The sequence below is a fragment of the Artemia sp. Qi Xiang Cuo genome, chromosome 12, assembly GCF_049724085.1.
Source record: "Artemia sp. Qi Xiang Cuo chromosome 12, ASM4972408v1, whole genome shotgun sequence".
In the NCBI taxonomy this organism is placed as follows: Eukaryota; Metazoa; Arthropoda; class Branchiopoda; order Anostraca; family Artemiidae; genus Artemia; species Artemia sp. Qi Xiang Cuo.
Genome location: NC_142805.1, coordinates 9,510,442 through 9,536,948, shown reverse-complemented (window position 1 = coordinate 9,536,948; position 26,507 = coordinate 9,510,442). Strand labels below are relative to the sequence as shown.

The 26,507-nt window shown below is 34.7% G+C and overlaps 1 protein-coding gene across 1 annotated transcript in view; it reads right to left on the bottom strand.

Annotated features, from left to right (window-relative positions):
- LOC148945748 (uncharacterized) overlaps window positions 1-26,041 on the bottom strand; it is a 50,092-nt gene extending 24,051 nt beyond the window's left edge. The window contains exons 1-2 of the mRNA XM_089097508.1: window positions 25,993-26,041; window positions 4,719-5,448 (exon numbers count right to left, since the gene is read on the bottom strand). Of these exons, the coding sequence (XP_088953634.1) occupies window positions 4,719-5,252 (534 nt within the window). The 5' untranslated portion in view covers window positions 5,253-5,448; window positions 25,993-26,041. The remainder of the gene's footprint in view (window positions 1-4,718; window positions 5,449-25,992) is intronic.
- Between the last annotated feature and the right edge of the window lie 466 nt (window positions 26,042-26,507).

Here is a 26,507-nt window from a genome sequence, read left to right as displayed (position 1 = left end):
CTCAAAACCCACATGCCTTCCAAAGGCCAGAACATAATTTGCACTTTACAGAAAATAATACAAATGAATGTGCATTGTCAATTTAATATACATATACTGATATTTAGTAATCAAAATGTTAATATAATTTGATTTATTAAATTTATAAAAGTAAAAACATTTATATTTTTTTCGGTAAATTGCAAATTTTGTTCTGGCCTTGCAAAGGCATAAGGGTTTTGAGCCCAACGTATGTTAATTTCTGCTCGTTTTGAATTTGACTCGGTTGTTTATTGTAATTTCTATTCGTTTTGGGTTTCATTTATTTATCGATGCTGATTTGTGGTAGTTTCAAGCTTGTTAGATTATTTGATTTGATTTTTGCTCATTTTTTGTTTAATGTAGTTCTTTACTTTTCTTTGAAAAGCTTAATTTGTGGAAAAAGTTTTTTTTAATTAGTATCAATTAATAGAGATACTGGGTATATAAATATTGATCCTATAAATCATACTATTTTAAAAATGAACCTATATTTAAAAATAAAAATAAAGTATTGCAAAATGTCCCAGGGATTAGTTCAAGTAATAAACCTAAGTGAATAGCAGCATCCAAATCTTTGCATAAAATTATGTCGCAATAACTTATTCCTTGTTCATTTTTTATTTTAAAATGTTTAATCCAGTTACTTTTGTGAGGTGGTTTCACGAAAGTAGCTTCAAACTGTAAATATTAAGCAACTGTATATTATATTTTTAGGTGAGTCTATTTTAGTTTTATGTATATCTTTTAGTTTTAGTTTATTTTTTTCTCTACGTTGAACACGCATTGTTAGACACGGGCGAAGTATTAGTTTTTGTTTTTTCTTTGTTTTCATTTACTGGCCATAGACCCGTTTGTCGTATTTATATTTTTTTTTGTTTTTTTTTATAAGAACCTTACAGGGCCCCCAGGGCATAACTTACAACATTTGCCCTGGGGGCTGTGGGGGTTTGTCATCCTCAAAGACATGATTTCCAGACCTTTGAACTACGTTCAACAGAATGGCTGTCTCAAAATTTTGATTGGATGTGTTCGGGGAAATGGTGGGCTTAAGAGGGGGTTAGCTGCCCTCCAATCACTTTTGACTAATAAAAAGGGCATTAGCCCTTTCAATTTCCGATCAAATGAGCCCTTTTTGAATTTTCTACAAACAATTTTTTTCTAAAAACCTTCTATGCCCTTAGAGCATAACTTACAACCCTTTCCCTGACGGCTGTATGGGGTTGTCTCCCTCAAAGACCTAATTTTCAAAGCTTTCAACTACATTGAACAAACTGGCTTTCTCAAATTTCGATTGGATGTTTTTGGGAAAATAGTGGGTGTGAGAGGGGGTTTAGTTGCCCTCCAGTCACTTTGGACTATTAAAAAGGTCACTAATCCTTTCAATTTCCAATTGAATGGGCCCTTTTTGACGACAACGTTTTCTATAAAATCCTTATATGCCCCCCGGGTATAACTTACAACCCTTGCCCCGAGGGCTTTGGGGGGTTGTCATCCTCAATGATCTAATTTCCAGAACTTTCAACTACGTTGCACAAAATGGCTATCTAAAATTTTTGATTGGATATGTTTGGGGAAATTGTGGGCGTCAGAGTTGCCCTCCAATCACTCTCTGCTATAAAAAAAGGGCACTATCCTTTTCAATCTTTAATCGAATGAGCCTTTTTTGAAGTTTCTACAGCAAAGCTTTCTATAAATACCTTATATGCCCCCAGGGCATAGCTTACAACCCTTGTCCTGAGGGCTGTGTAGAGGGTTGTCATCCTCAAAAACCTAATTTCCAGAACTTTCAACTGCGTTGAACCAAATGGTTATCTCAAAATTTTTATTGGATGTTTTTGGGGAAATGATTGCCGTAAGAGGGGACTAGTCGCCCTCCAATCATTTTCGACTATTGAAAGGGCGCTAGCCTTTTCATTTTTGAACTGAATTAGCCTTTTTTGAAGTTTCTACGACAACACTTTCTATGAGAACCTTATATACCTCCCAGGCATAACCAACAACCCTTGCCCTGAGGGGTGTGAGGGGTGGGGGGTTCATCCGTAAAGACTTAGATTCCAGAACTTTCAACTACGTTGAACAAAATGGCTAAATCAAAATTTTGATTGGATTTGTTTGGAAAATGGTGGGCGTGCGAGGTTATTTGCCCTCCAATCACTCACGAGTATCAAAAAGGGCACTAGCCCTTTCAATTTCCAATCAAATGAGCCCTTTTTGAAATTTCTACGACAATCCTTTCTGTAAAATCCTTATATGCCCCAGTGTATAACTTATAACCCTTGCCCTGAGGGCTTTGAGGGGGTGGGGTCGTCATCCTCAAAGACCTAATTTCCAGAATTATGAACTACGTTAAACACAATGGGTATCTTAAAACTTTCATTGGATTATCATTATATGTCCCCAGTGCATGACTTACAACCCTTGCCCGAGGGGCTTGGGGGAACTTGCCATCCTCAAAGACATAATTTCCAGAACTTTCCACTACGTTGATCAAAATGACTATCTGGAAATTTATTGGATGTGTTTGGAGAAATGGTGGGCGCCAAAGGGGGGTAGGTCACCCTCCAAATATTTTGGACTATTAAAAAGGACACTAGCCCTTTCAATTTCCAATCAAACGAACCCTTTTTGAAGTTTCTACGACGAAGTTTCTATAACAATCTTATATGCTCTCAGGGCATAACTTACAACCCATGCCCTGACGGTTGTGTGTGTGTGTGTGGGGGGGGGGGAGGTGTTATCCTCAAAGACCTAATTTCCAGAACTTTGAACCACGTTGAACAACATGGCCATCTTAAAATTTTGATTGGATGTGTTTGGGGAAATGCTGGGCGTGAGAGGGGGGTTAGTTGCCCTCCAATCACTCTTGACTATAAAAAAGGGTCCTAACCCTTTCAATTTTCAATCGAATGAGCCTTTTTGAAGTTTCTACGACAGTACTTTCCATAGAAATCGTATATACCCCCAGGGCATAAATTACAACACTTGCCCTTAGGGCTGTGAAGGGGGTTGTCATCCTAAATGACTCAATTTCCAGTAATTTCAACTATGTTGAACAAAATAGCTATTTCAAAATTACGATTGGACGTGTTTGGGGAAATGGTGAGGCTGAGAGGGGGGCTAGTTGCCCTCCAATCACTTTCGAATATTAAAACGGCACTAGCCCTTTCAATTTCCAATCGAATAAGCCCTTTTTGAAGTTTCTACAACAAGGTTTTCTATAGAAACCTTATATGCCCCAGGGTATAACTTAGAACTCTTACCCTGAGGGCTCTGGGGGGAGGGAGGGTGTCATTCTCAAAGACATAATTTCAGGACTTTTTAACTACGTCAAACAAAACGGCCAGCTCAAAATTTTGATCGGATGTGTTTGGGGAAATGGTGGGTGTGAGAGGGGTGTTAGTTGTCTTCCAATCACTTTCGACTATTAAAAGGGCACAAATCCTTCCAATTTCCAATCGAAGGAGCCTTTTCGAAGTTTCTACGACAACTCCTTCGATACGAAGTGTCGTGGACTATAAGATAAAGCCAAGAATACATTGTGCCAACGTCGTCCTTTACGTAGGAAGCTAAGCACTGCCTCTGATACAGCACTATTGGGCCGCCTATGATCATGAAAACTCATTGACCTACAATTTAATCTGAAGAATTCTCGGACTATACCCGATTTTAAGGTTTTCAGAAACATTCGGTCTTTAAATCAAAATTTTCCCTTCAGGACGAGAAACAATCTATTATTTTTGGACAGGGGGAGCAAGATAATTTTTGTTGAAGGCGCCAGATGCTTTTTTAAAAGTGACACCACTGTTTTTTCTCTTATATTCTCCGGTTAAACCACTAAAAATAAAATTCTTAGAAAGTGTCTTTGTTTGGTATTTCCTTGACAACAGGGCGAAAATTCTGAAAAACTTAACCAATCAAGGTTGCGCATTGATTGGTTAAGTTTGCCAAATTTATGGCTTGGCTTCCAAGAAAAAACTAATAATAGACGACCTTTTCTCAATTCTTCATTTTCTTTACTCTTTAAAAAATTGTTTATGTAAAATAGCATGAATTTTCTCGTAAGATAAACCAGACTTTGGTAGGCATATAAAAAACAAATTTATTCTAAAACGTGACCAGGTTCGTTCAGTGGTATAGCAGAACATATAGCATGTATTAGAACATATGTAACCTCAGGTAAAAATAAGTTCTAAATCATCAAACTTGTTGAAGAGATTAGTAATAGCACATTTCAGCAATTTAAAGATTTCTGCTTTTGGTGGGAACCACTGAGCATTTTGGGATACTCCTTCCGCTTTTGATTGCCACGACCTAAATGCTAATGCTAAAATTAAAAAACCTTGAGTAAAGAGGTTAATAAACCTCTGTAACATAGTATATGACAAATTAGGCTATGTTAATCTTGCAAGCGCAATTTTATAATTGATCAGAGTGAAGATTTAAGGCACATTTGTTGTAGATTAGAAAGCATGGCAGATTGAAAAAAAAGAAAACATAGCAATCCTAGTTAGTTGGGAACAACTTAGTGTGGATGTGTTTCTTTTAAAAAAATATATTTTCAACATTTTAAACATTCAGCATTTTTAAAATTTTAGCAAATTAATTTTTCAAACAAATTTTCTATATTTTATATTCTTCTCTAGCATAGGATAGACGTCAAAACCAACGAAGAACAGAACTGTAAAAGAAGCACTTACTTTGAGCATGACAAACATTATAATGTGTTGAAGCCAGAGGGCTACATTTACAGCACTCGAAAAACGACAGAGCTCATTTGGGGCATCCCATGTCTCCCTCAACGTAGTCAATAAAGGCACCGGAAGGATAAACATTGCACCAAAAAGATCAGCAATACATAAATGCTGAACCAGAAGAAAGTGTACTGTGCGAAGCTTTAGCGAACACTTTCGTATATTAGCTACAACGCATATATTCAGAGTTATTGCTGTTGTCATAATGAATACCAAAGCAAAGGCTTGTCCTACTTTATTTATAATATATAGCGTGGGTTTTAAACTAGTGCTATCATCAGGATCATGAATGAGTGTATCATCAGTGTCTTCGTAATAGCTGGATATGTCTCTACTAGGCATTTCAGCGTTCAGCATCGCAGCTTCTTCAGTGGCCATTCTAGTTTCATTAATAATCTTGGTTGCTAAGGGCCACCAAGTTGGCCTTTTTGGACGATAAGTCACTGGGTCACCCCAGGAGAAACGCCACTCTCCATTCATGATGCCAGAGTCCCATTCATAAGATACTATTTGTTGTTGAATCAAAAATGGAAAGTATCAAAAAGATAAGCTACATCACAGTTTTGTCACACTTTCAGCTTTTCATGTTGGAGGAAACAATTTTTGATATCATACCTTCTGAATTATCTAAGAGAAGGCAACCGAGATATTGAACTCCTTCAAACATCATAAAAGCCTAAAAAATATTAATAGAATCTGAAACTTCGTAAAAGGAAGCCTATCTAACATAATTGTTACTAGCAAACGAGCCTATCTGAGGACATGTACAAGAAAAAGATACACGGTAAATTGTTTTGTGAGGATCAGGAGATAGGAGACAGGAGACAGGAAAGAAACAGGAGAAGATCTACCCCCAGGCTCACAATTTTAATTCCATTTATTTGGTCCTCCCCACAAAAAAAACTGTCTCCATTCTCTTAAAGATTTGGGATACATTCCCAATTCTTTGAGAACTACAGCACAAAGGCAAGGGCCTATATTGTAATTGGTTTTATAAGACTTTTCTTACAAAAAAAATTTTTAAATGAAAATTCAATAGCTACATTAAACTAAAGATGAGCAAAAATAAATTAAAACTGTTTTTAAACGTAAACGTACCATAGATCGCTATCAATAAATAAATGAAATTAAAAGGGAACAGAAATTGCAGTAAATAACCAAGTCAACTCAAAACTACCACAGCGAGGAGTGAGACTAACGACCCTTGTGCCTTCTAGAACACAAAACATAGTTTTTACTTGACTGAAAACAGCGTTATTTTGAGTTTTGTCTTTTTGTATTATCATAACATCAAAACAAAATCACCATCACAACCAAGAATACAAAAAAACCAAATGAATGAGGATTGACAGCTTAATAAATCTTCATTCCTAAAAATCTTCATAATTTTGGATTTATTAAGGTGATAAAAGAGAAAATGTATAAAATGTATTTTGTTTCAGTAAAACGAAAATTTTGTTCGTTACTTAATCCCCTTTTTATTATCACGCCTAGGCAGCATTTGCTAATGTCGACATGCTAAGTCAGTGTTTTGGTTATCTCCTCATCAAGACTTCAATCAAAAGGACGAGATGCTCCAGCGTTAGTTATTGCTTTGCTCCGCAAGGTCTCCCTACTTCTCTTCCATTTTTTAATCTAAGCATAATTTATTATCCTTCCTTGGGTATGAATTTTTATTCCAACTTTAAACAAAATTTAAAATTTGTGTGAAGGCAATTCATATGTTTTTCTTGCATTTTATTTTCTCATAAGTGCATAGATTGTACACAAGTAGCCATTGATCACAAACTTAAAATTTGTGTGAAGGCAATTCATATGTGATAGAAAGCAGGAGAATTTGTGATAGAAAGCAGGAGCTCAATCTTCTTTTCCTATATTTTCTTGCATTTTATTTTCTCATAAGTTCATAGATTGTACACAAGTAGCCATTGATCACAAACTTAAAATTTGTGTGAAGGGAATTCATATGTGATAGAAAGCAGGAGAATTTGTGATAGAAAGCAGGAGCTCAATCTACTTTTCCTATTTTTCTTGCATTTTATTTTCTCATAAGTGCATAGATTGTACACAAGTAGCCATTGATCACAAATTTAAAATTTGTGTGAAGGCAATTCATATGTGATAGAAAGCAGGAGAATTTGTGATAGAAAGCAGGAGCTCAATCTACTTTTCCTATTTTTTCTTGCATTTTATTTTCTCATAAGTTCATAGATTGTACACAAGTAGCCATTGATCACAAATTTAAAATTTGTGTGAAGGCATATGTCTGAAGGTCTATGTGTGAAGGTATCATATGTGTGAAGGTCTATGTGTGACATATGTCTATCACATATTGTGATAGAAAGCAGGAGCTCAATCTACTTTTCCTATTTTTCTTGCATTTTATTTTCTCATAAGTGCATAGATTGTACACAAGTAGCCATTGATCACAAATTTAAAATTTGTGTGAAGGCAATTCATATGTGATAGAAAGCAGGAGAATTTGTAAATAATCTAGTTTTTCTCTTTTCTAGCATTGAACAATTTTGTTTGACTAAGCTTGGAGTAACTCAAAGAAACTATTAAAGAATAATATTTAAAGCGTTTATTTAGTCACATTATTTAGCATAAAAGAAATGCAGACTAATGTAAGGCCTAGTTCACAATTTATTTTTGAATAAAGAAGATATGCATTAATTTTCTTGAAGCAAACACCTAACTAACAAAGTGTTATTTATTAAAGTCCATTTTCTATAAAGATAGGCTTGTCAATTCATGAAAATTTAAGATAATTACGCAATAAATAAAAGGGGTTTTTGTATTTTTTTTTTTTTTTTTTTTATTATTTTTTTTTTTTAGCTGGAGATATATAAAAAGCATTTTTCAAAATCCAAGGGAGAGGTAAATTTTGAATTTTTTCGATTTTTCAGAGGAAATACTGATAAGGGGTAATTTTGCTCGAAATTTCGACATTGCCCACCCTGGGCATCCCTGAGTTTGCCCGCCCCGGGTTTCTTTTCTTAGTACTGAACAATCATATAAGGGTACATCCTATCTCAATTGTATTTTTGTACAGATTTCAGTAAAGGAACAAGTTTTTCGATTTTTCTTCTATTAAATCTGTTTTTTTGGCAAATTACATTTAAATATTTTCCCTCTATTATCATATCTTCCCTTACTTTTTTATAATCGACAATTACTCTCCAATTTCTGAAACTGACCCTTTTCTTATTCTTTGGATGAATTATTTCAGATAGATGTCCATTTAATCGGCAGATCAAGTGGCATCAATAAAGTGAATTAAGATAATTAAGTCTTTCCACTAACTTTCGTAAAGTAGTTGGTGATTCTCTATTAAGTCAATAAAGTAGAATAATAGGAAAAGAGAATAAGGCTATAAATTTTCATATCGGGAAAATCTGCTATTGTGAAGGTGAATGATGTTTTTTTCCTGTTATTTGAACTGGCTGGGTGGGAAACTTAGATTATTTATTACAACGAATCTTCGTAAAGTCAATAAGCTGAAGTTCTTGTTGAGTTTTATTTCTGCATAGAGGCATGCAGCAGCAGAAGAAAACAGTCAGGTAATATTGTAAAATACTGGGGTGAGGGGCAAAGTTGGAGCTGATTTTACCAAGTCAAGTGAAAATGGCAATGGAACATGAGCCGTATAGTACCATAAAGGCAAAGGTATACTACAAAAAACTGATCTGCTCCTGAGGATGCTTGAATTGTGTAAGCGTATCTTAGTTTTGACAAGATTTTTGGAGATGCTAAATTCCAGAGTGGGAACAAACTGTGGTCTGGGGAGCAGTCCCCCCCACCGTCCCCCGTTTTATATTACACTTCTGGAAGAAATTCGGGAAAAAATTCTGATTCGGGATTATAAGCAATAGATTAAAAAATCAATGATAGATTTTAAGTGAAATACAGCGAAACTAAGCATTGGATTTAATTATCTTATAAAAGACAAAACTCTTCTCCTAACTCACCTCTACTGCTTGGATCAAAAACATGAAATATTTGTAGTAAGAAATTTTTGTAAAGTTAAGAAGCTGAAATTCTTACTTTTTTTTCTGTACAGTGATGATCAATAGCAAAAGAGAGTTGGGGCTAAATTTTCAATTGTGACGCTATTAACTGTTTTTAAATTCTTCTTCCAGGTTATCTAAACTGCTCCGGTAAGAAATGCGAATGTTGTATGACTTAACTTTAACTTCTCCACAAAGTTAAGAAGCAGAAATTCTTATTTAATTTTTTTTTGTGTATAGTAATGATCAATAGTAGGAGAGAGTTGAGGCTATATTTTCAATTGTGATGCTATTAACTATTTGAAAATTCTTCTTCCAGATAATCTAAACTGCTCAAGTAAGAAATGCGAATGTTATATGACGGAAATTTTGATGAAGTCAAAATACCTAAATTCTTCAATTTCAGATTCCCCCCTCCAATCACTTTGCTTTTGTATAATGCCGATCACTAGCAGACCACAACTGAGCCCAAAGTTTCAGACTGGGGAAACGAGGACTTATGATGATGAGTAATTTTTTTTTTTTAAGATCAGTAAATCGATCATATAATCTAATCGTCTGAAGAAAGATAATCCTTCTCTCCAAGAGTATTTGTACTTGGGAGGGAAATTTCGTTTTTTTGTTACAGGAAATTTGCACAAAGTCAATAAGCTGACATTGTCGTTTCAGCTTTTTTTTCGGTACAGCGTTTCAGAATAGCGTCAATCAACTGCAAAAGAGAAGTGAAGCTAAAGTTTTGAATAAAAAAAAAATGGGGAATTATAAAATGGAATCATTATTTTTACCTTTTTGCCATATTTCTTATTCTGCTATTTAAATTATTACGCTAAAAATAATAAAGAAATAACAGAAGTGAGTTGAGGCAAATTTTTTCAAATCCAGTCAAAACTGAATAAATGTTGGTTTTTTGTCAAAGACAAGTCAACTATCCTTTTACCTAATTAACTGAAGATAAACTGATTAAACTCTTAAGAGAGTAAACCCTTTCCCAAGATTATCTGAACTACTCGGAAGAGAAATTTGAACTGTTTTCTGATAGGAAATTTCTATAAAGTAGAAAAACTGAAATCCTTGTTTCGGATCTCATTTGGTACATTTTGTTTTTTACTAATAGCACACGTGAGCTGATGCTTATGGACTTAACAAAGGACATAACGAAGGATAATGGCCTATCCTAATAATTATTTTTTTTAAGGTAAGTAAACTGATCATTATGTTTGATCGTCATAAGGAAGACAACACTCTCCTCCTAGATTAGTTGAATTACTTGGGGAGTGGGGGAGGGGGGCAAATTTATTAAAAACATATCCCAAAAAACAATAGACAGAAATGTTTGTTTCAAATCACTTTTTTAAATTGCGTTTTGCTTAGCACCAGTTCAACAGGGAATTGCAAAACTGAACAACAATTTTTTGTCAATTTGAAACATTGTCAAATCAATTTTGTCAATTTTTTTGTCAAATTGTCAGTTGATATTTTGAAGTCCTGTCTTGGGGTGTTCCCTTGTCCTTGTCTGGCGTACACGTCATGTAAAACTTCAATTCATTAGCTTTATCCTTAATAAAATTTATAAATTAATATTTTTAATGTGTATGGGCTAGTTATAACTTAATTTCATAGCTTTATAACATAATTATGTATGGGCCAGTTATAGCTCTAAAATAATTTTGATATAGAAACAGTATTTTTTATAAGTAAAGATTGTTTTTATTATAGCTGTTGTTTAGTATTTTAAGCAACTTAAAACAAAACTAAGCCTGAACAAACTAAGAAATTTTTGGTTCCCTCTTTGTATAATAGCATCAGGAAAATGTTATCTGTCATATAATGAATTATTTATAAATACGAAAACAAATCTCCAAAAGATAAATCATTTAAAATTCCGCCCTGCTTTTAGGGAAATTGAAAGAATACGATCAATACCAAGCTAGTTGAAAGGTTAGTTATTTCTCTGTGTATAAATGTTTTGGGAATTTTGGTTTCATTATTTAGTTTTCTACGAGAATGTCTTTTCTTGAAAATGTAGCATAGAAAAGGCTGGATATTGTATTATTTGCCCAAAACTATTCGTTTTGTCTATAAATTAAATGCTTTGCTATCCTGTGACCAGTGTTTTGCATTAATGTTTTTCATTGGGCTTTTCTTAAGAATTCATTTTAAGTGCAAGTGTTTACTTTTTTACTTCTCTCTCTTTCTCTCTCTCTTTCTTTCTTTCTTTCTGTCTTTCTCTCTCTCTCTCTCTCTCTCTATCTCTCTCTCTCTCTCTCTCTCTCTCTCTCTCTCTCTCTCTCTCTCTCTCTCTCTCTCTCTCTCTTACTCTCCATGGGTGCTATTTTTCTCCCACCTTATATTTCTATTCCCCTTATTTCCTCTTATTCTCCTCTTACCTAGTAATAAATTGCTTTCCCACCTTAAAAAAAAAAATTACTAAGTAAAATTGTAATTCAATTTCAATTATTTCAAATCATTTAAGTTATTTTCCAGTTAAATCAATCGGACTTTTTAATTTATATTATTTTCAAAATTAAAAATATAATATACAGCTCCTTTTATATTACATTTTGTTTCTGTGATAAATTAGGAAAACATATTGAGATGTCAGAATTTGCTTTAACATAATTACAACTAGTGCCCCCTTTTTCTAACTAGGGCCCTCTTTTATCTGAAATGCACGTGCAGTTTCCATGTCTTTATAATGAACCTTGCCTCAGCTTACTTTTACCTAGTCATGCCTCTCTTACTCCGACCAAACACACCCACTGACCTTATTGTTAAAGACGAAGGTGGATGTGTGCAAAATTTATAAAAGAGCAAAAAGAGACAACCGCTATGAAAATCAAAGCACTGTGAAAATGATTCCATTTTGAGGGAAGGGATCCCCAAAGACCCTTTTGGTATACCTGCCCCTTTCTCATTCCAGCTGAACATATGCAAATGACAAATAATCAAACAGCAGAGCAAGATGATTTCTGAGAAAATCATAAAACATTTTTAAAAATAATCAGGTTCTTGGGAGAGGGATGATCCAGAATCCCTCTTACTGTGCCTGCTCCTTCCTCGTATTAAATAAAAGAAAAGATTTTTTTTGGAACTGAAAGCAAGGAGCAACATTGAAACTCAAAACGAACAGAAATAATTCCGTATATGAAGGATTGTCCCCTCCTCAATACCTTGCTCTTTACGCTGAAGCTGTTAGCACTTTTGATAAAGTTTCTTATTCTAATAAAGCCCCTGTGTTTCAGTAACTATTGTCTAAAAACTGGGACAAATAGTCAAACTTTAGCGTAAAGAGCAAGGTATTGAGGAAGGGGTAACCCTTCATATATGGATTAATTTCTATTCGTTTTGAGTTTTAATGTTGCTTCTTACATTCAGTTAAAAAAACTTGTTTTTGTTAATTTAATTTCTGATCGCTTTTCACATACTGCCGGTAAATCTGGCTCACCCTCCATGAAATATACACCTCCCCCCCCCCCCTTATGGAAGAATTCTCTTTAAAAATTTCATCCAATGTAAAGTGCATACCCCCGTGAAATTCCCTCCAGACAGTCCCATCCTCACTGAAAATCCCTCTTAAAATATCTCGCAGACGGTTCAGACTGAAAATTTCTCCTTAGCATCCTTGCATTTGAAAAAGAATTTAATTTCTAATCAGTTTCTCTATTACTCCTGAAATGCCTCCTTCCGTGATAATTTTTTCCCGGAAACTAAAACACGCAGAAAATGGCCCCTGGATAATTCCCCCGGAACATCTCCACATGCAAAATTGAGTTGGCAAAGAGAGTGTAATACAATTACAAAGAATTTCGTATAGGAATTCTGTTAAAACCCTCCAGTGTACAGTTTCTCCGGGAAAGTTCACCCCCCCACCTTGAAATTTTCCCTCCCCAAAGAAGATCCTTCTTGTGGAAAACTACCCCAAGCACAAAATCCCCTCCCCCCGAAAAATGTCTTTACACTTTCCAATAACAAATACTATGCGTAAACAATGGGCAAATTCCATAGCTTATAGGTCTCTCCCCACAGACTTTGGGGGATTCAACTATACTGAACAAAATGGTTTTCTCGACATTTTCATCACATAACTTTGGCGGAAATTGGACGTGGGTGGGGGACCAGTTTCCCTCCAATCTTTTTGGTCCCTTAAAGGGCGCTAGAACTTATAATTTCCGTTCAAATGCATACTATCCCGATCTTCTAGGACCTATCTCGAAACGATCACCCCTGAGAAAAAAAATTATGGTAGGCTAAAAAAATGCAAAATTCCACATTTCGTATATGGGGGCCTGAAAACTCTACAATAGGGTCCTCTAGTACACTGAATCCGATAATGTGATTTTTGTTAAGATTCCTTGAAGATTAGGGAGTGTTTTCCCCCTATTTCACAAATCAGGCAAATTTTCCCAGGATCATAACTTTTGAAGGGTCACCATAAACTTGACGAATTTTATATCTTTGGAACCAGCATAATAATCTGATTCTTTTGATGTATCAATTGATACCAAATTCCAATTTTTAGAGTTTTGGTTACTATTGAGCTGAACCGCTTATTTATGCTTTGTTACCGCGAACTGTTTGACAGAACTCCTACCAACATAATAATATAGAACACCTTAAATCCTCAAATGGTAGCTACTTTGGTCGGAGAAACAAAGAGATAAACTGCATTAAGCACTTACCGACAGAGCCTCCACTCACCTAAATATTAAGAATTAACGATAGTTTTTTATGGTTCGCATAAAAATTGCTAGTTCTTTTGGCAAATCTTGCCCCTATCAATTTCAACTTCCCGGAAGTATTCCAACGTGCGTTCTGGGCCCCGATGGCTTGTTCTTTTCAAAATTTAAATTAAAAAACAGGTTTTTCAACTGAAAGTAAAGAGCAACATTTAAACTTAAAATGAACAGAAATAATTACTTAAATGAGGGGGATTGCCCCCTCCTCAGCACCTCGCTCTTCATGCTAAAGTTCTTTTGTACTTTTGAAAAAGCTTCTTTTTGTTCCAATTAAACGATCCTTGTGTTTCAAGAGTCGTTCTTATGGAATTGGGACAAATCCCGGCGAATTTGCCCCGGGTAATTACCCTTAATATATCCACGCGTAAACCTGAGTCGGCAAAGAGAAAGCAAGAAGTATAAAAAGAATCTCGCATAGGAAATATGGCAAATTCCCTCAGTATAAAATTTCCCCTGAAAAGTTCATCGGCAAACTTCCCTCCCCATGCAAAATTCTCCCCATGGAAAACCCCCCAACAGGAAATTCGCCCCCCCACTCGAAAAATGCATGCATACTTTCCCATGGAACTGTAAGGGGTCATGTTACCTCCAAAGACATTGTTATTAGGCTTTTAAACTGTGTTGAATAAAATGGCTACCTAAAAAATTTGATCGGACGATTTTGAGTAAAAATGAAGCGTGGGAGGGGGCCTAATTGCCCTTCAATCTTTTTGTTCACTAAAACAGTGGCACTAAAACTTTTAATTTCCGTTTGAGTCAACCCTCCTCCGATATTCTAGAACCACTGAGTCAACACGATCACCTCTGGGAAAAACAACAGAAAAATAAACACTTATCCGTAATCTTTCTTCTGACAAAATATACACAATTCCATACTTTTGCGAATAGGAGCATGAAACCTCTACAGTAAGGTTATCGGGTTCGCTCAATCTGATAATGTAATTTTCCTTAAGATCCTATGAATTTCAGGGGATCTTTCTTCCTTTTTTGAAAATCAGGCAAATTTCCTCAAGCTCTCAGCCTTTGATGGGTAATATTAAACTTAATGAAACTTATTTTGAATCAGCACAATAAACCCATTCTTTTAACATGTATTTTGATATAGCAATTTTTTTTTAGAGTTTCGGTTACTATTGAACCATGTCCCTCTTTACTTACAGTTTGTTAACACGAGCTGTTTGAAACAGTCCCCCAAAATAACTACTAATTCTAAAAACAATCAAGTTGATTACATAGAATATGTAATCGGAAAAAAAGAAGTTTTCGGAAAAAAAAGAAGAGAAAAGGTTAAGAGAAAAGACATTTATACCACTAATAGCTCTTGGAATGAAATTACGTCTAGAAAAGTAATTCAGTAAATTGAAAATAAACCTCCAACTCAGAGATGCCATTTCAAAGTAGTAAATCTCTTTAAATTGGTGTTTAATGATGGGAAATCGCTTAGAAAGGAAACTTTTACCAAAAAATAATTTAGTTGAAAAGTATGATACAACCTCAGAGTTCAATATAGGACAGTCGACGCAGAAATGTTGACATAGCGAAGAGCTAAGTTTCTCCAGTGCAGAATTATTTTTTTTCAACACTTCCTAATATTTAGAAACGTATTTGATCACATATTGAAATTTAATTTCCTTTTTCAAAGGTCCAACTGTATGGAGTTTTATTTATTCAGCGCTTCAGGCGTCCCCGATCGAAACGCCATCGGATAAACATTTGAAGAGAGGTATATGAATCATAGTTCAAAAGGTAAAAAATTGTGCTTGACGAGGTAGAGTGACGTAGTAATTACAGCCAATGGGCAGAGGCTCTAAATTATGCAAATAGGTTAGAAAAATAAAGGCTTTAAAAATGAACAAATATGAGACAACGCTACACCTTGTAAAAATTGGAGGCATTACATTATTTTCGATCTGTAAAATAGAAGGGCTCAATCTGGGTCCCCTGTCACTCAAAATGGATTACTAGATCTATTGCTTGATTGGAAAATTTTATTCAGCCAATTTTTCTTCAATACATTTGAAATCAACAGATCAAAACATAAGCAAAAATTGAGGGAAAAAAATATTTTTAAAACAAATGAAACTAGAGCGTCATTTAATCTTTACTGAAAACTAATTGAATAGCGTTAATTGAAATATTAATTTAGCCAATTAATTATTGGTATGTTTAAAATAATTTATTTAAAACGAAGAACCTAGTCAAGGAAATTATTGTAAAATCAAATAATAAAACTAAATTAGCTGTCACAAATATATTGATATAAAGAAAAGGACTTCTGGAATTTGGGCAATGATTAATTTTTTAATCCGTAAGGGAAAAGGAAAAAACTGAATAAAACATCTTACTTTCTAATAAATCACAAATTACAATCTGCCCCTCTGGGAAACTAGAGCGGCGGTAATATTATCCTTATTTATGACGGTTTAAATTCGTTTTAGTTTCGACTCTTTCATTGCCTATTTCATAGTATTTTTTAGCTCGCTTTGTGTTTTATGCTAATGGCAAAAAAAGAAAACAATTTTCCGAATGAAAACAAAGGATGCATTAATTTAAAATGAATAGAAACAATTCTGTACGTGAAAGATAGAACAAAATTGCTGCAGTGAAGGTTTGACATTCCCATACCCTAAAAATAGTGATAGACGTATTCCTCCTTGAAAATTTCCCTAGCAAAAACTGCCCCCCTCCACATGTGGTATTGAGTAGCTAAAAAAAGGATGACAAATAAAAATGATAAAGAAAAGAAGCAATTTGGAAAAAGAAGGGATATTCTACTTATATCCCAAAATACAGGCAGAATGTATGGTCTAGAATATCTTACACTATTTATTATTACATTTATATTTAAATTAATTCTTTTTTGTGTTTTCGGGGGTGGAGTTGTCATAGCAGGTTAAAGAAAATAGATAGAAAATATGAAATCAGTGGCAACTGTAGGAGAGTTACCTTGTGATGAAAGCTCACAGAGATAAGACGCTGAAACTAATGCCCGTGCCACATTATAGTCACACTTGTCGACAAAATCAAAATTACGCAAAACTATAGCGCCAATTACGTTCGTCGTTCGTAATTTCTCGAGTTGAACATTGTTCAACTTTCAAACATTAATTTCTTGACTGACCAATCAGAGTCAAAGTTTAAAGCATAATTTTCAAAACTAGAAAAGATGGAAACTTAGAACAGAGTTTTTCTATCTGGGAGAGGAATCTGACAAGAGTTAAGAAGACTTAGTATTAGTAGAGAACAGTTGGATACACATTACCGTTGGTGCAAACTCTTTAAACTAATTTCTTGCAATTTTAATTTTTTGCTTTTTAAATACAAGTATGACGCTAAAATCAAGAAAATTGCCTTGTTATTCATGATTTTTGGCTTTCTTTATCGATAGATGTGACTGTGATGTGGCACGGGCATAAGAAGTACGAGTAATTACCTCCCTTGGACTTGGTCTGGTACCGACCAGAGGTGTCAGCAGCCATAATGTTCGGGAAGATGGGAATAAGTTTTTCTGACTAGCTGGTAGTTTTACAGACTGACTTAGGTGATATTGCTACAATAATCACTTCAAAAATAACATTAAAATGTAAAATAAACATGCATCCGGTGACCTTTCTTCAGAGAAAGAAAAAAGCAAAATTCCACATTTCTTTAGACAGGAGCTGGAAAATCCCATCAGTAGTGATCTCTAGTATACTAAATCTAATAGCTTAATTTTCATTAAGATCAAATTCTTTTCTTGGGGGGGGGGGTTCTCTATTTTTAAAAACTCTGACAATCTTTTTCAGGCTCTTGGCGTTTATGCGTAACATTAAACTTAATGATCCTTGTATATTTGAAACCTTGTATATTGTAAAATGAATTATTTTGATGCATTAATTGTTACAAAAAGATCAAATACGCCTTTTTCGAAGTTTCTACGACAACAAATGACCATCTCAACATTTCTATCAAATTATGTGAAAATAAGAGGTTTGGAGGGGCGGGGGTTATCCATCTTCCGATCCGATATAACTACCGGATCTTCCACTACGTTGAACAAAATGGCTATCTCAAAATTTTGATTGAACGTGTTTGGAGAAATGGTGGGCCTGGGAGCGGGGTTGCCCTCCAATCACATTCGATGTTAGCCTTTGTAATTTCCAATTCGAATGATCCCTTTTCGAAGCTTCTACGACTTTTCCTTGGATGCAAAGTGCCCTGGTCTAAACAAAATAATAATAATAATAATAACAATAATACATTGTGCCCACATCGCTCTTTACTTAAGCAGCGCTATTGCGCTGCCTATGATTCTAGAAGTCATGGTTCATATGACTTGTAAGGGAAAAAAAGCTTTTATCTTTTGAATGTTTTAATTCACTTGATAAGCAGGGTAACCATCTGAAAATATGTCAAAAGAGAAGAGTTGTCCAATGTCACGGAGGTTATATGGTGTTTTCTTTGAAGAAAAGTGGACATTTGGTATTTCTAATGCATCAATTTATACAATTGACCAAGCATAGGTGGCGTTATTTTTGTTTCGAAACACCTTTGACAAAGGTCGAAGAAATCCAAGTGCCTTTAAGATTTGGCATTGCTTTTCTTAAAAAGGGAGGGGGAAAATCTAAGAACACTCTTCAAAAAAGGAACAGCGTAGGAATACTACATTGTTACTCAGTTTCAGGAATATTGTCCCTTTTTACCAAATATTTATGACTTTTGTTTTAGCATGAGACCATAAACGTCTTGGTTCGCTTCCAAATTCTTTTTTTTAATCAATGAATTCTGTTTTATTTGATAACGCTTATTATGCATGCAATATTTTTAATACTTAAATCAATGTGTACTGAATGATAGAGGAGAGAAGTAGTAATACTAAAAATACTTCCTCAAAATGGAATTGTCAAAGGAATAAAAAAAAAGTCTGTTTTATTTTCGTGCCATATATACCAATTTTGATACGAGTCCTCCCCCTTCCTAGCGGGAAGGGGGAGGATTTCAGGAATGACCCCCATCCTTGTAGTTCCTATGAGATAATGACGTTTAACAGTAAAAATCGTTATTAGGTCAGAAGTAATTAATTCATGATTTTGGAATAATTAACAATTAAAAAGTGCATTAAATTAGCTATATATATATTATTTAATTAATTTTCCGGAAGTAATTTACCTATTACATTTGAGAAGTAATTAGTTTATGTACAGAATTTTGACAGTAAGCTACAATTACCAACTATGAATAATAATTATTCCATTCCAAACCCCATTTCAGTGAAGCAGTATTCACCAGATCTCAACTAAGGCTCTTCAGAAATTGTAAGCAAGTCCGGAGTGGAATTTTCCTGTCATCTTCAAAAAGCTAAAATTTAACTCGCTAAAATTTACATTGGTTTGTTTTGAAAATTTAGCTTTTTAAAAACACACTATAAGCAAAACAATTTTCGATGTACATCATTAAAATTGCTGTTTTAAACTTTCTGCTTATTAATAAAACATTTTGTATAAGCCAAAGCACACTTTAAAAGCTATTACGATAAATCGTATAATAATTAAATAAGTTTTTAAAAGTTTAATAGCAAATCAAATATCCTTTCTTATCATGTCTGATTTGCTGTGAATATTGCCCGGTATATCAAATGAAAGCTAACATGATACTACACCTATTGAAATTCATCAAAGTTTTAAGCAAAACAAGGAAGAAAAGGGGGGTATGTGTGACAACATTATTATTCTTAAAAAAGGGAATTTTTAAAAATTTAAATTTTTTAAACTTTAATTTTTAGGCTGTATGAAAAGTGTGGTTCAATATCACTTTCTAGGACTATAATAAGAGAGAGGTTGAGATGGCTAGGGCACGTTCTGCGGAAAAAGGATGACAGATTGCCGAAGATTGCCCTTTTCAGCCAACCGTCTAGGGCTAAACGGAAAGCAGATTGTCCGCAGTTGGGAAGGGAGGTTGTCATAAAGAATGATTTAAAGGAAATTAAAACTTCATGGGAGGGTGTAAAGAGGAAGGCTTTGAATAGATTGGGATGGAGGAGGTGTTGGCGTAGCTGTGTTTGCCTCAGGCTGCTTGGTGCTGCGATGAGTTGTTAGTAGTAGTAGTAGTGGTTAATTTCTTTGAACATAGTTATAAGGTTTGAAGTAAAAAATACTTATCATGTGAGTAATTTCTTATGTCATTCTTATTTTGGGATTTCTGGGTATTTTTTCGTCAAGTGCCTATTTAATTTTACAAATAAAGCTCCCAACTCGAACAAGGTCCCTGTTATAGTGCTTGCTGTAGCACTGTAGGTAAAAGCTGACTTCTTGACCAAGTTTTGTTTCGGAAATGGATTTGAAAATGTTAATTCCGTTTCATAAGCTTCTCTTCCCTCGCATTGTTTTTTCTTTCATTTGTGGCTTGAAAATTCCTTGTTTTACAAAGTTCGTCACTGCACATTTTGCAGCACTGATTGTTGCTCTATCTGTCTTAATAAAAACATTTTTCAAGGAAGGATAGGAGAATGCTAAACTGAAGCAGCACAATACTTACTGAAAAAAAAAATTCTGGAAACTTGAGATATGAACGGTTTACGTTCACTGAAATATTATTCAAAGGCCTCAAAGAATCAAATATTTGTTTTAGTAGCCAGCGTTAGGAGACAAAATAGGCTTCAGTAAACTATGCGTACTCGCATTAGCAAGCTCAGTCACATTTCCGTTGCTTCTTTTATCGGTTTAATTATTTCTGTACTTGAAGCATGGAGGTAGGCAGCATATTGTCTAGGGGGGCAGTCGATGGTGTGACGGAGGGCCTTTTGTCAACTGCTTTTCCAACCATCTGCTTTTTCAGCCATATCTAATGTAAATTTGAAGGTCAAGGGGGGCATCTGCCCCCCCTGCCTTCCCTCCCTACGCCCATGACTTGAAGTACTAATACACCACTTCCTTTTAGTTACAAAGCTCTTATTAAAAATTTTCAGCAGCCACATACCCAGAAAGCCATCAGGGCTTATCCCAACCCTTTATAAATTTCAAATTTGCATGAATTTCTAGGGACTCCTTATGCAAATTCTTTATTTTTTTAGTTATCGGGCTCCCGCCGACTTTCTTATTATTATTACCTCCGCAAATTTTTTTTTATGCAGGCTACGTTCCTGATTTCGATGTTAGAAATGTTTTTCCTACAAGTTGCAGCATTTATAACTGCACAGGTGGAATTTTGGTTTAAACACCCGTGCCTAAGTGCGTTACTTGATATTTTGTTTCAAAAAACACTATTTTTTAGCTAAAACCAGCAGCTTATCAATTCAAGACTGGAATTTTAATTTCATAACGTTAAAGGAATCATTTCCCAATTAAAATTTGGGAAAAGAATATATCACCTTTTTAGCATTCAGGTTTTGCTAGAGATGTCGTATGTAAAGGATTTGCTCCAAGGAATTTAAATGTTTATATGAGTTTCGTAGTTTCACACTAAGTAATTTTGTTTGGATGTTTTATATGAATTTTTTTCCGTTTTCATTATATTTGATGTTAAATGTTTTGAAAGAGGTTTATTAAGGGCCTTATAGTTAATTATGCTACTGGCAAAAAAAGCCTATTTTTTTAGATTTCAAGATGGACGCACTTTAGCTAAAATGATACATTTTGTGCATGCTCAGAGGACACATTCATGGACCAAAAAGTTGATAATCCTGGCTCCGAAATGCTTAGGAAATCTCCTAGAGTGCGAAATAACGTTTTCCGTAGTAGTGTTTAGGTTATAATTTGAATACCCGATATATCGACATTTTGACTCAGGTTTTCGCCCAGATTAACCCTTGATTTTACCAAACTAGATTAATAAAAATTACAATAAAGAGCGCCTGACATTTTTTCAAACTTTGAATAAATTACAATGAAACATTAAATGAATAAAATTTCAAGCAATGTCTCAATTTTCGCTGATGGTCGGTTCTGTTTTTCGGTGATTAACTGACCAATCCTGGAATACACTGTCACAGAGGATGCTTATAGCGGACACGGTCATTTATTTTGTGGCAACCTCGTATAGGTATTTCTGACCACCCGTATTACGTGGATCAGTTTCTCTTGCAACTATGAACTCTCTACTGGAAATCTGTAGAGCCGTAACAGCCCCCCCATAAAATCCCCCCTGGGCAATTCCATCCATGCTTAAATTGTCCCGGATTTTTTTTTTTGCGGATAAATCTGCCTGAAAAATTCTTCTTACATACTTTCATTTGAAAAATACATTGATTTCTGATTGTTTCTCAAGTTATGCCAGAAATTCACCCTCCGTGGAAATTTCCCCCGAATATCCCCCTCCCCCAGCGGAAATCTAACCCCATGGAAAATTCCCCATAGAGAATTTCTTCTATATTAAATATCCCCCCCACACAAAGGTCTTCCAGACAGTTTCAACGCCGCTAAAAATTTCCCACAGACTCCCCCGGAATATCTCCATATTTAAAACTGAGTCGACAAAGAGAAAGTAGGGCAAATAAAAAGAATTTCGTATAGGGATTCTGGGAAATTCCTCCAGTGTAAAATTGCCCCTGGAAAATTCACCCCCAGAAACCTCCTTCCACATGAAACGTTCTACCTAAGGAAAATTTCTCCCATAAGAAAATATCCCAATCCCCTGAAAAATGTCTGTATACTTCGCAGTCACAAACACTATACGTGAAAAATGGGCAAATTTCACAGCTTACAGCCCTTTCCCCAAGGGCTGTGGGGGGTCACACATCCCTGGTGAAAGCCAGAGTGCAAATGCAAATTTATTGGAGCTTTTGACTATGCTGAACAAAATGGCTATCACAAAAATTTGATTGGACAACTTTGGGGAAAAAAGGACGTGGAAAAGGGGACTAGGTACCCTCCAATCTTCCTGTTCATTTAAAAAGGACACTATGGCTTCTAATTTTGTTTGAATAAGCCCCTCTTTATATTCTAGTACTATTGGTTCGATACCATCACCCCAGCTAAAAAAAAAAAATAACAAACAAACACCCATGATCTTTTTTCTGGCAAAAAAAAAGAAAAATGCAATATTCCATATTTTGCAGATGGGAGGCTTGATACCCTGATATATTGAACCTGATGGTACGATTTTTATTAAGAATCCTTGACTTTTGGGGGTTTTCTCCTCCTTTTTGAAAAATCCAGCAAGTTTTCTCAAGCCTTTAACTTTTGATTGGGTAACACTAAACATAATAGATCTTAAATATTTGGAATCAACATAAAAAACCAATTCTTTTTTATCTATCTATTGACTTCGTTTTTCTTTTTTTATATACATTCTGTTACTATTGAGCCGTGTCACTCCTTACTTACAGTTTGTAACCACTAACTGTTTGAAAAATTACCTGTACTTATGTAAAAAAATAAATAGTTTAGTAACTTAAAAACATTTTAATCTCCAAGGTTATAAGTTTATGCAAACTCAGTTTAGAATATTGATTTTGAGCAGAAAGAAAAACATTGCGAATTAGGAATGAGCATGACGATCTAGACGTTGCTGTTGCGAAACTCGATTTACATACTTCGGAGAAAAAATAGCAATACGTGACTGGAAGATGCAAAAATCCGAAAAAGGTAGATACTGGAGAAAAAACAACATGAGAAATATCGAACAAATCGGTCCTCTAAAGAGAACCCAAAGAGAGACGTGATGTCTCTGTATAAAATGGTCTCTAAAGAGACCTTCTTGCATAAAAAAGCAAATCAAGAAGAAGAAAAAAAATCTTAATGGCCAGAATAAAGGAAGCAAAACTGAGATATATTTAGAAAAAAACGAAGCAATCCAAAAAGCATATATAAAATGTCTGGGACAAGTACCCACTTGAGAGAAGGGGAAGCAAAAGTTGATAAAACTATAATGCTCAAAACAGTCTTAGTATGGTATGATTGCAAACGCCAATCTTAGACACAAATGTCAAATATAGTAAAAACAAATTTCTGATCGATATAATTTGGAAACTGGAGACACAGAGTTCTAGACTCTAGAACTGAATCTTTCCTTCACTTTGTGTAGCAAAGTTCTAAATTTTGCTAATGAACATAAACTGCCTAGATATTTACTGCAAGGGTACTTGCAGTCCATTGAAGATAAATGGTCGATAAGATTATATTTTTTAATGTTTAATTTAACCAAGTTGATTCAATTTATACTTCACAAAATTATGTACAGTGACGTATAGCTGCACACCACCTATTAGGAGAGGGGGAAGGGGCAGTGAATCTTTTTTGTAGGTGGGTGGATCTGAAGCATCAAAAATTGTGTTTTTAAGCCCAATATAAGCAAATTTCAGTAAGAAGCCGTTCAGGTAAATATGGGGGAGGGAATTTACCCTCTGACATCCTTGTTTGTCAGGGTTATTTTTGACTATGCTTGCAATATGGATGCTGTGGAGTGACAGCTCAACAATTATTGTAAAAATAATTTAAGCTTTCCATCAACTTTATAAGCCTGGCTGCACAAAAGGGGGGGGGGTGCTAGGGGAGAGGATTTCTTATAAGAAATGGTTCGTCAAAAACTCCATTGAAAATGATAACCTCAGATCAAGGTTATCAAGTTTTCAAGTTTTAAACCTCAGTCCTTTCTGAGAATATTTTTAGGAGAGCACTTTTTTCAGGGTTTAACTGTCTTTCTCGAAGAATTGTCATGCACATATTAAATTTGACAGGAAATTAAGTTTGGCTGTCAAACATATTAAGTTTGACAGCAGAAACAGGATATGAAGGGGGGAAGCCTGCCTCATATTTAAGAGATTCCTGAATCAAATCGTCCTAGAAACCCCAAAAAAAAAAATAAAAAAAAATAAGACTGGATTATAACATAAGTGTACAATAGTTTTCAATTAACACATCAAGGCCCTAGCCTATGAAAACTCTCATAATTTTTGGAAAAGGGTGCGATCTTGATGAAAATCACACATAAGAATTCAACATGTATGGGAGCCCTAAAGCTACTTCCTATAAGAAGACAAAAACTAAATTTTTTTCCGGAGAAAAACAGTCGAACATTTGTACTTTGTTTTTCTTTCAAGGGGTTATTCTATAAAAACAGCGGTTTTAGATTGTAGAAAGAGGACTGATTGGAACAAAAACTTCCAGATCTATTTCTGTTTTCAAGCAGGAAAAGAGATCCCATCGCAGTAAATTGCCGATGGCTGACATTTCACCCAGCAAAAGATCAATTTAGGTTCCAAAAAATTCAAATTAAAAAAAAAAAAACGTCACACAAACGTTCAAAAAAAGTCCTAGGGAAAATTATGAGAATTATTAAAATACTATTTAGATAGCCTTCCAGTCTCAGGGGCAATACTGAAACGGTATAAAATTTGTCCCTAACGATAAAATTTGTTTATCAAAAGCGAACCATTATTATGGATGGATTATCCGTTAACACTAATAGTTGTAGAGTATCGCATAGTCTCGCACCAGCTATTAGAATGGTGGCCTGAAGACTGTTTACGGGGAGTAGGGGTAACTAAGGCTTTAAAAGGATTTTTGGGTCCCCACTGTCAAATGTTTCATGAGAGCTGGCGTAATGTATATGAATTAATATAGAATGAAGCACACATTCAGCAATTAAACGGTCAGAAATTAAATTAGAAGAACAAGTAGAAGAACAAGAAGAACAAGTCAGTAACTGAAAGTAAAGAGCAACAATAAAACTTAAAAAAAACAGAAATTATCCTCTCAATGAGGGGGGATACCCCCTCCTTAACTCTCGCTCTTTGCAATAAAGTTTCATTTTTTGTCCTGATCCTTTAGGAAAGACTGTTCAAACACACGGGCCGTTATAGGCTATCTGAATGAGAAATATTTTTTAAGGAACTTTAAGATTTTAGCCTAAGGAGCGAGGGTTGAGGGAGGGGCAGCATCCCTCAATATACAAAAATATTTCTGTTCGTTTCAAGTTTTAATGTTGACCCTTGCTTTCAGTTGAAATATATATATTTTATTTAATATAGGATGACGCATACAATATGGCCGCAGAGGAAAATAGAACCTAGGGAAATAAAACCTCATTTTATTTTGAAAAGCACACACTAAATGACCCTGTTTTGTGAAGGGTTGTTGTTGTTTTTTGTTTAAATTTTTTCTTCTATTTTTTTTTTATTATTTTTTGTTAGTAGCACAACCTTGCAAGCTACAATTTTGGTGTGCTACTGATTGATAATGTATCTGTTTTTTTTTATTATTATAATTATTTGCTATTACTACTACTAAGCAAAGTTTGAAGTTTAATGTAAATAGTAGGGCATGAGAGGGAGTTCACTCCCTAATGTTTAGCAATACCCTGGATATAGTATTGAAACCCACAAGCCCTCTTGTCACACCATAGACCCACCGGTGAATGCCCCGCTGTACCCCGTAAATATATCGGTTTGAGATTGTCCTATATGGTAGCAAGTTGGGTTACATTTAAAATTGATGTTCTCTCGTAGCTATGAACATTACCATAAATTAAAAAACTTTTAACTGATCATGACTCAATTACCTTTCACTAAATGTAGTTGAAATAATTAAATTATAACCTTTTAAATTTTAATTTGACCACAAACTCTTGGATACGGTACTGAAACATTTTTTTTCTGGAGTGTCTCCGCAGGACTTAGCTCTATCCCTTAGATATTGCGCACAAAGCAAGCTGAACTCCTCACAAAGAAATATCGAGCTGGGAACTAAGTGAAAAAAGTAGCATAGGCATTTCGTATCTAATAGTATCCTTAGATATGAAATGAGAATCAATCACTGCAGTAGACAGGTAATAAATAAAATTACCAAAGTGTCATAACAGTTCATAAAGTATGTTTCTATAGCAAAATGAATGGACACTATGTATTTAGATTATTCGGCTATCATATGTAAGCCAATTGTATTTATTTTTCGGCTATCATATGTGCACCAATTGTATATGGTTTCGGTAATACAAATTTAGGTAAACAATTAAAAAAACAAAAAACAATAGGTAACAAAGAAAACAAAAAATTGCCATTACATTTGATAAATAAG